The 13,895-nt window shown below is 41.8% G+C and overlaps 1 protein-coding gene across 4 annotated transcripts in view; it reads left to right on the forward strand.

The window, feature by feature from the left end:
* itsn2b (intersectin 2b) overlaps positions 1-13,678 on the forward strand; it is a 31,641-nt gene extending 17,963 nt beyond the window's left edge. For 3 of the 4 annotated variants that reach the window (XM_041055633.1, XM_041055561.1, XM_041055484.1), the window contains exons 19-40: positions 51-172; positions 319-588; positions 720-916; positions 1,893-1,948; positions 2,429-2,595; positions 2,765-2,795; positions 2,915-3,036; positions 3,226-3,322; positions 3,497-3,691; positions 6,903-7,024; positions 7,284-7,390; positions 7,552-7,735; positions 8,019-8,117; positions 8,282-8,365; positions 8,454-8,537; positions 8,730-8,792; positions 9,312-9,461; positions 9,658-9,776; positions 9,866-9,948; positions 10,104-10,187; positions 10,520-10,693; positions 10,963-13,677. In XM_041055633.1, coding sequence (XP_040911567.1) covers positions 51-172; positions 319-588; positions 720-916; positions 1,893-1,948; positions 2,429-2,595; positions 2,765-2,795; positions 2,915-3,036; positions 3,226-3,322; positions 3,497-3,691; positions 6,903-7,024; positions 7,284-7,390; positions 7,552-7,735; positions 8,019-8,117; positions 8,282-8,365; positions 8,454-8,537; positions 8,730-8,792; positions 9,312-9,461; positions 9,658-9,776; positions 9,866-9,948; positions 10,104-10,187; positions 10,520-10,693; positions 10,963-11,111 — 2,759 coding nt within the window. In that variant the 3' untranslated portion in view covers positions 11,112-13,677. Of the gene's footprint in view, positions 1-50; positions 173-318; positions 589-719; positions 917-1,892; positions 1,949-2,428; positions 2,596-2,764; positions 2,796-2,914; positions 3,037-3,225; positions 3,323-3,496; positions 3,692-6,902; positions 7,025-7,283; positions 7,391-7,551; positions 7,736-8,018; positions 8,118-8,281; positions 8,366-8,453; positions 8,538-8,729; positions 8,793-9,311; positions 9,462-9,657; positions 9,777-9,865; positions 9,949-10,103; positions 10,188-10,519; positions 10,694-10,962 lie in introns of all 4 variants that reach the window. The other variant, XM_041055724.1, reaches the window with a different exon arrangement.
* The last annotated feature ends 217 nt before the right edge of the window (positions 13,679-13,895 follow it).

Below are 13,895 nucleotides of genomic sequence, written 5' to 3' on the forward strand. Positions count from 1 at the left end.
AACCACTTTGGTGCTCAAGTCACTTAATGATTCTCGTTGTGCTGCTTTAGGTGGGCAACCCAAGGCCACGCAACACAGGAAGTCAGCCGCTCTCACATCTTTCAAAGCGCTCTACCCGTTCAATGCACGAAACAACGAAGAGCTCAGCTTCAATGCAGACGATATTATCGAGGTAAGGATGAAAATTGTGTTTCAAAACGACGGGACGAAACAGAAAAGACAGAACTCTTTCCTTATCTCTTCCTCAGTCTTTTACCTTTGCCCGTCTCCTCCTCCTCCTTTTTTCACTTCTCAAACTTTCCTGCCTCTTCCCATCAGGTTGATGAGACAACGGAGCGGGAGGAGGGCTGGCTGTATGGCAGCAAACAAGGCAAGATGGGCTGGTTCCCTGAGAGCTATGTCGAGAGAGTGGCCCCATCAGACATGGCTAATAATACTGCTGCTGCTGCTGCTGCTGCTGTTGTTCCCAAATTGCCACTCCAGTCACAGCTTTCCAGTGCCCTTGAGGCTGCCAAGACAGCAGGGACAAAGTCTGCCTTCACACCAACACATTCTCCAAACATTGCACCCTCGGAGACACAAGGACAGGTGAGAGGTTTACATAGAGTCACCTTATACTGCTGGACCAGCTGCTACCCTTTGATTACCATAGTGTGATAACTGTCTTTACATAAACTCAAACACTCACTGTGCTGTCTTTGTTTCTCTGCTTCTGTCAGCAGGTGGTGGGCAACCTGCTCGCCCAGGCCCTGTGTTCATGGACAGCAAAGACAGACAACCATCTGAACTTCAACAAGGACGACGTCATTCAGGTGCTGGAGCAGCAGGAGAACTGGTGGCTGGGAGAGCTGAACGGTGAACAGGGCTGGTTCCCCAAGACCTATGTGACGCTGCTGGGAGAAGAAGAGAATTCAGAGTAAGTTTGTTCCCCATCTTTAAACTAATGGGAGGACAGTGGCTTTGTCTCTTCTCAGCATTTGGAAATTTTAAATTCCTATTGAAGGCCTTTCTCGAGACCTCGATGATAATGTCAAAGTCAGACGAGCCATGAAGGCCAGTTATTTGCTTTATCTGGCAAAATACCAGCACTGACTTGTGACTAAAACACGCACATCCGTGTATTTCACTTCCTTCAGTTCCCAAGTTATGCTACAAGCCTCGTTGAAAAAAGACGATGCTTGAAAGTTTAAGCTGCACACTCGTTTCGTATGACTTGTGTTTCTATGACTTGAGTTTTTTGTCGTGATGTTTTTTTTTTTGTGTGTGTTACAAGTATGTAAGTTGTAAACTTACATAAACTCAGTAGCAAGAAGCACATACCTGTCCTCCACTTTTCATACCAACATACTTTGTAGCCGTCGGGATGCTTTTATCTCAGCGTAAATCAGTGAAAACAAGAGTCAGTCACATGATAATATGAATGTGCTTATGAGTGCATCTACAGGTGTAGTAACAATTCCAGTATGCTAGGAATGGAGGCCACAGAAATGGTTTCTTCCTTCATTGGTGATGAGGAATCTGCCACGCACAATTAGAAATCACACTGCAGCATGCAGTTGAAAGGACTCAGTTCAGATGATTCAGGTATCTGATCAGGGTGTCTCCTGGATGCCTCTCTGTGAAGGTTGTCCAAGCACGTTGAACTCGTAGGAGACCCCAGGGCAGACCTGGACAGACCGATCTGGCTTAGGAATGCTGTGAGATTTCCCAGGGAGAGCACATTGTTGCTACCTTGCTCAACCACCTCTGCAGCTTCAGTCTCTTGCCACTGTGATCCAAACCCAGATAAGCATTTGAAGATGGAATGATAAATTGAGAGATGGCTGAAATACATCACAGGTGTTTTAAATTAATGAGTCCGGTAATCTAATGTTGGCTTTCTGTGTTTATAGCATGAAGAGCTCCCCTCCTGAGGCTTCAGAGTCAAGCGACAGCCTGCAGCTCGAAGGTACATTAAGATTAAAATTTCCACCTTCCTTTGAAATATTGGCCTGATGCAGTTCAGTTAACATTTGTCTACATATGTCACATACATTATACACTCATATGTTGCTGTCTAGCTCATATTTTAAAAGTTTGCAATGATTGAATGTGCTCCCAGGCTATCCTGGGAGCACATTGGCATGGCATTTTTTATTTGTTTTAGCTTGACCTTAAATTGTTTGTCAAGGCAACAGAGCACAGTGCAATCTGTATTTCCTGCTGAATCACATAAATTACTTGTTGATCCACTATTTCCACCTGTAAAGATAAAATCCTTATCATCAAGAGACAGGCAGGTGGAAGAAACCTTTATAGTATATTTTGCAGTGAACATACAGCGTATAACAACAGGGATGACTGGAAAAGCGTGTTGTCAAAATTGGTGTATTGGAAATCTTTTATTTCTTTTTTTAGTCATTTGTTCTTGTGTCGTTTTCCTCTCCAGAATATGTGGCGTTGTACACTTATGAGTCTCCGGAGCCCGGTGATCTGACGTTTAGAGAGGGAGATGTGATCTTGGTGAGCAAGAGAGACGGAGAGTGGTGGAACGGCTCTATAGGTGACCGCACGGGCGTCTTTCCCAGCAACTACGTCAAACCTAAAGAAACAGATGTAAGAGCTCTTAACATATACATGGGATAAACTAGTATAGTCTAACACTGGATAATTTTTCACTCCCTGTATTTTTGCATAGTGCTTTTAAATATTTAAAATGACAATATATATATTATGTTTTACAAATTTTGTTCAAATAACAGCTTCACAATTTGTATTCATTTAGACATCAAGCATATCTGGAAAGAAGAAGCCAGGTAAGCTCACCTTCTTATCTGTTTTGTTTTTTTTAATAAAATCTCTGTCTCTTACTCATGTGTAAGAACACAAGCATTTTGCTGAAATTTCAGTTAGGATTTGTGTTCTGTGTGCTCAGAGATTGGCCAGGTGATTAGGGCACACTCCTCAACCGGACCTGAGCAGCTAAACCTGGAAAACGGCCAGCTCATCCTCATCCTTGGCAAGAATGCCTCTGGCTGGTGGCTTGGAGAGCTGCAGGTCAGTGTTTTACTGCTGTTCAGACCTGTGTGTGGTGGTTTTATAGTACTGTACAGGGAGTCTGCACTCAGCTCAGCTCTGCTGCCCTTTAGCAGCTGTGGCCCCACATCAGCGTAGCAGCCAGAAGTCTCAGCACTTCTTAACAGTATTCATTCCATTTGTCTGTGTTTCGTTTGTGTCTGACTCTAGGCCCGTGGTAAAAAGCGACAGAAGGGCTGGTTCCCTGCTTCTCATGTCAAAATACTGGGATCAAACAGCGGCAAGTCCACACCAGCACCACAGCCAGGTACCCCACACACACACATACACACACATGCACACACTTACTTCTGCAAGAAAGGTGAAGGCCAGAGGTGGAGATAAACAAAGTCCACAACATTTTCTATAGTTGAGATGGGATGAAATAGACGGGTGTGTAAACATGACTCACGCATATACTCTCTGTCCACTTCTGTCTCAGTCTGTCAGGTAATCGCCATATACGACTACACCGCTGCCAACGAGGACGAGATGAGCTTCTCTAAAGGTCAGCTGATAAACGTCCTAGACAAGAACAACCCTGACTGGTGGAAAGGAGAGATCAGCGGGGTCACTGGCCTGTTCCCCACCAATTACGTTCAGATGACCACAGCGGATTGCGACCCCAGCCAGCAGTGTAAGTAAATCTCTCAAGCATCATATCATGACTGTATGTGAAAGGAAATGTGCGTGTTTGCTCTGCTTCCATGTTTCTTCAAACCTGTGTGACTAACTAATCCTTATCCCGTTCATCTGTGCAACACCCATCATCACGTCCACCCATCTCTTCATCTGTTTATCCTTTCTTCTCACTGACTGTTTCACCTTTTTCCCTGTTCTTTTTTTCACTTCCTCCCTCCCTTCCCAATCTGTGGTTCTCCTTCCCTCTCTGTCGCTCCATTTCTTGGTCTCTGTCTCTTTCTCCTTCTAGGGCGGTAGAAAGTCCTCTTCCTCCTACACCTCTTCTTCCTCTACTCCTCCTGGCTTCAGAGAGACCCACTATTACACTCTTCTCTGAAGTGGCGGGGTATCTGGACTCCCTTTCAACTAACTTCCGCCACTGAACTAATGTTACTGAGTGTGTGTGTGTGTGTGTGTGTGTGTGTGTGTGTGTGTGTGTGTGTGTGTGTGTGTGTGTGTGTGTGTGTGTGTGTGTGTGTGTGTGTGTGTGTGTGTGTGTGTGTGTGTGTGTGTGTGTGAGAGAGAGAGAGAGAGAGAGAGAGAAAGAAACATAGGGAGTGAACTGGTCTATGCGGTGTTAGAGAAAGAAAATGAAACTAGGTCCTGTGATGGCTGTGAATGAAGCAGGGCCTGAAACAACATTCTTACAACTCTCAGTGCTGATTCTGTCGATTGTTAAAGCCTCTGTGCCTTTTGTGATTGTGAACTGATGATGCCGAATCAAAGAAAACTTGTCTGAAGCAGAGGGATAGTGGGTCTCTCTGTGGCTTCTCCCTCTTCTTTCCTTTCATTTCTCCTCACAAGACACTTATCTTTCTCCCTCCTTTGGTTTTCTCTCACTTTGTTTCCTTTCCTTATTTATTATTCCTACTCTTTAATGCCTTATTTCCATTCTGACTCTCCCCTCTATCTCTTAAACTCAGCTCACATAGAGCCCACTATTTATCTCAGAGATGTGCCTATATTCAGACATGACGTACAACTTTTATTCTCACTTTCTAAGCGTTGTTCTCTACACCAACGACAAATATCGCACTGACCCTCAAGCCTGTGGGCAATTTGAGAAAGAACAGACAGTCCAAGTTACTCACACACTTTAAAAATGCTTGAAACAAGTCATTAAGTTTTATAACTGCTGCATTTAATAAAATAAATATTTGGAAAAAGGAATTAAAAAAAGGCATAGTAAACAGTACTTTTGCTCAGGATTGAGTTAGAGTGGAGAAGCTCCTAAAAATAAAGATTTTAGTATGTTTTAGGAGAGTTCACATTAGAATTCTTACCCTTTGCCTTCACCTTATGTGAACTCTGTTACTTTTAACTATTTTGCAGTGAACCATTGAAGTGAGCCTTTGAAAACCTTCTGTTTCACTTAATTCGGACACAAAATGCTACAAGCAAAAATCATACATTTTGTACTCTGTATTTGAAAGCCATAACTTGGTCAGCTGTTACCACTAACAGAAGGAACAGATGTAGTTTTGAAGTGAGATGGAGTGACTCTTCTCCATATGGCTAACTGTTTCAAAGCCATATACAGACATAAGCTTTGCCTCCAGGGGTGATATTACAAACTGCTGCTGCACCTTATATTAACTGACTGCTGGTTTGCTGCTCTGCATGTTTTGTTTGTGCAGAACGTGAACGCACCTCAAAATAAATAAATAAATAAATAAAAATAGCATCATTCTGTGTCAGGATTGTGGATATAGGTCAACAACAGGTCAGCAAGTGAAAAACTAATCTATGCAAGTTTCACATGAGGTACTGTGACTCCTGTGCTCAGTCTGATGAATACTGACGTACACCGACATCAAGGAAGCAAAAGAAAAATGATGCAATACAGTCCTTTATGAAAGGAAAAGAAAACTGCTGCTTAATCACTTGTTACTGTTGTTTTTACTCCAGAAGTCACATAACTCAGTTTATCAAAAACCTGACTTAGAGAGCTGCCAGAAAATTGTGTCAAACACACTGTGAGGAAGCTGCACCAAGAGTTCATAGCAGCAAAGGCTGTTAGCACAACTGACTTGACTATAGATAGATAGATAGATAGATAGATAGATAGTAATTTCTAAAAATAAATAGTATGTTTCTGGTACAAGACGGTGTAACTATTTTTGAAGATGTGCCTAATATATTTTCTGATTCTGAAATAAAACATAAAAAATAAAGATTGGTTTGAGATGACAAAAGTGTTTTTATTATTGTTCTGTGAAATATCTTTGGTCGGCTCTACAACGTGTGTGCGTTAGCTTCTGTGTTTATATTGTCAACACAATAAATGCGATTAAGATGAACAGATACATGTGAACAACCTTTTTCTCAGCTGGACACAGCGTTATAACCATCTGTGTTCATCAAAATTAGACTAGGTATATGGCCTGGACACAATTGTTTGGGCTTATTTCAGTGGCATAAATTAATTGAAAACTAGAAAAAAGAATAAGACTTATCCAATCTGAACATGTGCCAAAGGGGCGAGTTAGAAAGAAAGAATCCCTCTTCCTGTTTTGGTACAAACAGATTTTGTCTAGGTGAAGTTTTAGTCTGATACCAGCAATGAGGAGATAACAGCACAGAAGGAGAAAGAGACAAAACAAGACAGGGGAGACAGAGTACTATCAGACTTTGTGACAGAAGACGGACAGACCACTAAAATACTCAAAGAGACAGAATCAGAGTCATAGCAATGACTTTACAGAGCAGATTTCACTTTTTAAACCTTTGGGATGAGAGAGATGATGAAGGTGAAGGAAAAGAGGGAGAGGAAAGAGAAGGATTAGTGACGGAGAACCCGTCCGTTTATATGGGACCCTCACAGTGGGCTAATGGGCACCTTGTATCAGGTAAGTGTGTGTGTTTTTGTGTTTATGCTGATGTAGTGCTTCATGTTTCCCTTTCCATGCCACCTCCTCCTCTTCTTCTTCTTCCCCTTTGTCCTCTTCCTCCTCCTTTCCGATGGTTTAAGTATTGTGCAGTGAGAAGAGTTAAAATCAATTTCTAGCTTATTTGTTTTCCCATGCCAGAACCTCCAGCAGGAGGCAGTAAATGCAGTGTTGATGTGTTTCTTTGGTGTAAGCAGTGTGATTTTGATGAAGTGGCCTCAATATTTGGGTCTTTATTTTAATACTACCCCCATCTTGTTTGTTCTTCCTCTCCTGCAGGGTGTGCTAACCTGAACAGCCTGGACTCACTGAGCCCCCAGGAGAAGAAGAGACAGGGTTACATCCATGAGCTGATAGAGACTGAGGATAGATATGTGGAAGACTTGAATATAGTGCTGGAGGTAATGCACACATGCATCCTGCTGATCTGTCAACCAAGTACAACTACATGCTGTGGCAAAACAGTTATTATTTTATGAGAATGTGATGTGTCAGTGTCTGCGTGTTCTCCTGATCACATACCTGAGCGTGTATGTAAATCCATAATATTCTTAATAATAATTAATAATTACTAATTTTCTTTCTTCATTTTCTGTTCTGATGTCTTTATTTACACCTTGGTGTGTGTGTGTGTGCGTGCGTGTGTGTGTGTGTGTGCAGGTCTTCCACAAACCTATGTCAGAGTCAGGCCGGCTGAATGATGGAGAGATGGCCATGATCTTTGTCAACTGGAAAGAACTGTTGGCCTGCAACACTAAACTTCTCAAGTAAATATCACGTGGACAGACAGAATGGAATCTAGAAGGAACTCAGAGTCTGATCGAGTGATTAAATGTTATACAAGTGCAGCTGTTTTAATGTTGTGTGTTTTTGGATTCTGACTCTGCAAACATACAGAGCTGCATGTGTTTTCATGTGTGTTCTGCAGGGCACTGCGTGTCCGCAAGAAGACGGGCGGGGAGAACATGCCGGTGCAGATGATTGGAGATATCCTGTCCGCGGAGCTGTCCCACATGCAGCCTTACATCCGCTTCTGCTCCTGCCAGATCAACGGAGCCACGCTGCTCCAGACTCGCACCGACAACGAGCCGGACTTCAAGAACTTCCTCAAGGTAGGAGGGAGAGAAGAGCGAGAAAGGAGTGAGCAGGAAAAAAAACTCTTAGGATGACAGAGAAGAAATGTGGAGTCAAGGTGCAAAGATAGAGAAAGATGGAGTTTATCATATTTTAAGGCTTTTGTTAGTTTTTTAATATCTGCTTTACCGATTCCAGTTTTACTTGATAACCTTATTAATGAATTTGTTAAATTCAGGTCAAATTCTCTGCAGTCATAAACATAAAAGAGGAAACAAGATTCTAAATGTGTTTGTTAATTTTGTCTTTTATTCCCATCAGAAAATCGCCACAGACTACAGGTGTAAGGGCATGCCACTGTCCAGCTTCCTGCTGAAACCCATGCAGAGGATCACACGCTACCCACTGCACATCAAAAACGTAGGCCATCATTTTCATGAGTGTGTCTGTTTGAGCTCCTCATTAAGTGGTTCCGACACTGAGCGTCCTGTGTGTGATGAGGAAAAAAAAAGGACTGCTTTGCCTTTTCATCTCTTGTTTGTGAGTGTAATCAACTTGTGTGTTTATCTACGTGTGTGTTTTAGATCCTGGAGTGCACTGCAGAGGGCCATGCTGACCGAGGTCCTCTGAAAGAGGCTCTGGAGAGGGCAGAGGAACTCTGTCAACAGGTTCATAGCTTCACAGAATCACTTATTTATGACCTTATTTGTTACTTTAATTTAATTTAATAACTTTAAAATGTAATAACTTGACCAGGTAAACGAGGGTGTAAGAGAGAAGGAGAACTCTGACAGACTGGAATGGATTCAGAACCACGTACAGTGTGATGGTGCTGTGGAGGTATTAAACTTGACTAAGTCCTAATTCACTATGAATCAAGTTAATTATTTATGAATTCAGTTAGTATTAACTTGATTACCTTATACGTTAGGATAGAAAGAGTCTGTGTCACTCATGGAAACAACCATTTTCCATAACACCTGGTTCTAAAGAACGAATGAAAATCCTTAAATTGTTTACTTTTTTCCACAGCACCTGGTCTTTAACTCTCTTACCAACTGTTTAGGCCCCAGGAAACTGCTCCATAGCGGTAAGGTGAGTAACACTGCAATGTTCCTGAAACTGTGAGAACATTGTCTATGAACAGCAAATGAGGCCAGACAGTCTAAGGGGGTGTACAGGGAGATGAAATGGGAAACATCACTGGGTCAGATCCATGGGATGTTGTAGTTACATGCTACAAGCCTCAGACCGCAGAGATGCCAGGGAAAGCAGTGAAGAGACTTTCACAGAAAAGATGAGTGGACCAGTTCATTAGAGCAGAAATACAAACAGAACAATCCCAGGGAGTGATCACATGTCACCATTAAAATAGTGTGAGAAAAACTCAGACATTTGCTTTCTGGCTTGAGAATAAATGTTTTTTTTTTTTAATTCTGAAGAGTTAACAATAATCCTACCTTCATCACTGAGCAGTTAAAAAAGGGGAGGGGAGAGCATTTACAAAAGTAAATGTGCTAACTGTACTCATGTTACTGGAACCGTGTTGTAAGTATTGTTGATAAAATCATATATTGTGTGATAAATTCACTTTTTTTTCTCCACTCTTTCTAGATGTACAAGGTAAAGAGCAACAAAGAATTGTGGGCTTTCCTCTTCAACGACTTTCTGCTTTTGACTCATGCGGCGAAACAGTTCACTTCTTCTGGGCTCGATAAACTGTTCAGCAACAAGAACAATGTACAGCTCAAGATGTACAAACCCGTAAGAGAGAAACACACACACACACACACACACACAAAATGGAAATGTCTTCCTATGAGGCAGCATGAAACTTCACATTTTCTTATTTCGTATTTTTATTTTAAAAACTTGTGCATTTTCCATGTAATTTGTCACTTTTAATGTTGTGCTGATGTATTTCCACGCCTGACAGTGTGCTGTCTTTTGTTACCTGTAGCCTGTGCTGTTAAATGAAGTTCTGGTGAAGCTGCCAGATCCTTCCAGTGACGAGCCTGTTTTCCACATCTCACACATTGATAGAGTGTACATCCTCAGGACTGACAACATCAATGAACGGTACCAGCACACACACGCTCACATGCTTATACGCACACAGACAGATCTGGTGTGTTTGGTGGCCTGTGTAATTACTGTTGGGTTTTCAGGACGGCGTGGGTCCAGAAGATCAAGGCTGCGTCTGAAGAATTCATTGAGACAGAAAAGAAGAAAAGGGAAAAGGCCTATCAAGGTTTGTTATGAAGCTCACACAGTCGTACTGATGCCAGTACATGTGATGATATCTCGGATTAACCCATCTCTCTCTCTCTCTCTGTGTGTGTGTGTCTGTGTCTGTGTGTGTCTGTGTGTGTCTGTGTGTGTCTGTGTGTCTGTGTGTGTTTGCAGCTCGATCTGTGAAGTCAAGTGGTATCGGCAGACTCCTCGTCACCATCTTAGAAGCCACTGAGCTCAAGGCGGGAAAACCCAATGGTGAGCTTGAACACGCTCATGTTACAGGACGTCCTGACGGTGCAGTGGACGCTGAATGAAGCCACATTGTCGTCCTTTTTCCCCCCTCAGTTCACTTTCAGTCAGAGGCCTTTCTGTGTCCTTTATGCTGCAGTTATTCTTTTTTCCATGATGCATGTTTGGTTTCAGTTTATGTTCTCTAACATACTGAATTTCTTCCGTATATATTTCCTCCTTTTCCTCTTCCCCTTCCTTCTCCTTGCTGTTGTTCTCCTCTCCTGTTCTCTACCCACCACCCTCCTCCCAAACCTTGTCTCCCTGCTCACCTCTTCTGTCTTCCTTCCCTCCTCCAGGTAAAAGTAACCCTTACTGTGAAGTGACCATGGGAGCTCAGATCTTCACATCCAGAACACTGAACGACACTCTGAACCCCAAGTGGAACTTCAACTGTCAGTTTCACATCAAAGACCTTTACCAGGACGTGCTCTGCATCACCATCTTTGAAAGAGACCAGTTTTCACCTGATGGTCGGTCACCTGCTAGTTTCTTCTTCTAGTTTTCTTCTCTTTCTGCTCATACTCTCAGTGACTCTGATTTCTCTGTAAACCTACATAAAGATAAGAAAAACTCCAATTTCCAAATTAACTAACTGAACTAAATAAATTTCTAAGCTGCAATTTAGTTGGTAAAACCCAGAAAGGTCTAAATTTGAAAAACTTGAAATCTGTTCAGTAGAGTATTTAAAAAAAAATCCTCCGAACACACGTGCCCATCTATATTTCTTTTCTTCTATCAGAATTCCTGGGTCGCACAGAGGTTCCCGTGGCAACCATAAAGAAAGAGTTGGAGAACAAGGGACCAGTGACACGACGTCTTCTGCTGCACGAGGTTCCTACAGGGGAAGTGTGGGTCCGCCTCGACCTGCAGCTGTTCAGCGGCAAATAGACATGTAGGATCAACTGAAATAAGAAACCGCATCTTCTACTAAGACACAACAAAAGCTGCTTTTTGTCACATAAACAAACTGGGATGCTTCCTCCCACACGCCTCAAATGAACTCCAAGAAAGTTCCCATATCAAACACCTAAACTGTGTTTCAAACATCAGGCCTTAAAATTTTAATATTAACCAGCAGCACTAATAATACCTCTTCTCATGTCATCTGATTCCTCCAGTAGGGATCAGAGGGCTTCTCTGTCTCATAATGACACCAGATGGAAAGGGAAGCTCAGTCAGTGCTGGAGTTTGCACCTGTACAATATTTACACTCTGAAGGAGTTAAACAGAAGAGCTACAGCCTGTCCTCTTTTACAGTGGAGACACTGTCATGAAGCTCCATCTGCGTCCTTGGCTGTAATAATTTACAACCTTTAGAGGAAGTTAGAGCTATTAATAAAGCAATAAAACTATAAATATACAGGTTCTTCTCCTCTAGACTCACAGCTCTGTGTCTCAGTCAGTTTTCATGTATTAAGTCACTGTCACACAGTTTGCCAAGTCTAGTCAACCAAGGCCATTTAGTTAGCTAGTGTTTTCTCTTAACTTTCAAGATATATATACGGTTATGTGTTTTTTGTTTTTTTTTTTAAGAGCTTTGTGACTGATTCTGGCTTACAGCAGACTGTTGACCTGCTTTATCTTCACTGAACATGAGCTGTCTTGTCTCAGTGACATGAAAGTCATCATAAACAGTAGATGGCAGATGACAGACAGCAACATGAAACACATTGGACAACTTAGACGAGAAGTTGTTTTTTGTGAGTGGCTCTGGTCTGGAGTCAGTTTACTACTGTAGATGGAAGATCTCAGGATATGTTGTTTCGAGGTCAAGTCACTGAAGCAATACAGAAAGCTTATTTTGTTTATCTGGTGTGTGTGTGTGTGTGTGTGTATGGCGTGTAAGTGTAGAGATGCTTAACGAACAATTAAGATACAGAAACATAAATATTTTCAGCTGAGGTGCTGCAACTTTTTGAGTTGACTTCTAACGTCTCGCTTTATATTAAGTCATCTTTTAACTCTTGTAAAAATCTGTCAGTTTCTAAAATCATTTGGTTTCACTGGGATGACGATGGTCTTACCATAGATGTCTTTTTCTTTGCTTTTTCTTCAACCAAGACCAAGTAATTTCTCCAAGTGGGAGTGCAAAAATAATGAAAGGTGGAAAAAAAAGATGAATTGATGAGCATTTCCTTCTACACCTCGATCTCCTTCTCCAGCTGAGTCTGCTCTGCCCGCCGTACTCGTACTTCAGTGTAGAAGATTTTGAGGCGACACATATTGGCAGTTTGTCAGCAATAATAAACAGTATTTGCTCTTCTTATACTTTTGTTCTTTACATTTTCACACTGCTGGATTTTATTCCAGTCGCTGCCTCACTGACAGCATTACTGTCCATCTGTGTGGCCTCAAAAAAAACGACCTTTATAAACATCCCCCATTAAAACCTTACAAGGATGTCGTGTGTAAAAACTGTATATTTATGTTGCAGGTTGACTCTTTGGTGTCTTCTGCCTTGTTTTTACTCTTTTGTCCTTAGCGTCCGGATTCTTTTCTAACTCTGAGCGCCTGCTGGTGCTCTGAATATTAACGAAAAGTTGTTGTATTTATTTCTTAATTTATGCGCGTGTGACTATCCAAAGGTCTGGAGCAGCTTCGCTCGCTGTAATCTTGGATAATCGGTTGGTATCCGCTGGGTTTGTTTTGAACGTGTGTGACGGCAGATATTAAAAAATGTGTTCATCTGACACACGTCGATCCTGGTTTGAAAAGCAATATAACATCTTAGATGCTTCTGTGATTGCGTTTTACTGTAAGTAGACTAGGTCACTAGTCGATTTGTGAGGCCTGCTGTTTTGTGCTCTACTTTGTCTTATTCAATCAAGCAAATTGTTTTTAGTCTTTTTTTGTTTTTGTTTTCTTTTTTTTTTGAAATTGTGGAAAATGTGCATAGAGACTGGACTACCTTCCTTGTCTGTGTTGGGGTGTAAAAGTTTGTCTTTTGTTTTACTCTTTGTTTTCCGCAGCCTTCTGCATTGACTGCTGCTGTGCTAACTGAGGTCATGGCCTCTCTAACTCAGACTGCCTGTTCACAGCTGATCAGCCTGGAGTCTGTAACCTGCTGTTTGTACTCACTTTGGCCTGTTCGTGGCGCTCTCTGATTCAGGGTTTCTTAAGTCAAATTAAAGACATTAAAAGTAAACCAACTGTCAAATTATTGGCTGGCTAAAGGAAAGTGATATTTCGCCGTGTACGGCCGATGAATTTCAGCTTTAGACTTTATCTGAAAAGAAACCTTGTCATTTCTTTCAAAAACCATTCATCTGCTGTTTACTACAGCCATCCCCCCATTTTTAGTTACACCAGAAGACACATCTTTACACTCATTTTAAGTATGAAATTCAGTGAATACACAGTAATCATGATCCACTCATTTTTAAAAGCTGCCTACAACGAGGATATATTGCATGTTTGATAGGTAGAAGCTGTGCATGTCGTCCAGTGCATTGACTAGACCCAACTTAAAGAAAATCCAAGCGAAAGAAATATTAAAATAAGTAAAAGATATTTCACTTTGGGACGTTATTTTATTTCTCACTGGTTTCTGTTGGTGTCCAGCCGCAAAGTCAGTAGACTTCAGTGTGGAGTTGTCAGTCCGCACCAATAGACCTCATTAAGTCCTTCTTCACCCTCCACTGACTCTGGGTCCACAGGAGCAACAGTCATTAT

This window comes from Toxotes jaculatrix, chromosome 1 (assembly GCF_017976425.1).
Source record: "Toxotes jaculatrix isolate fToxJac2 chromosome 1, fToxJac2.pri, whole genome shotgun sequence".
Lineage (NCBI taxonomy): Eukaryota > Metazoa > Chordata > Actinopteri > Toxotidae > Toxotes > Toxotes jaculatrix.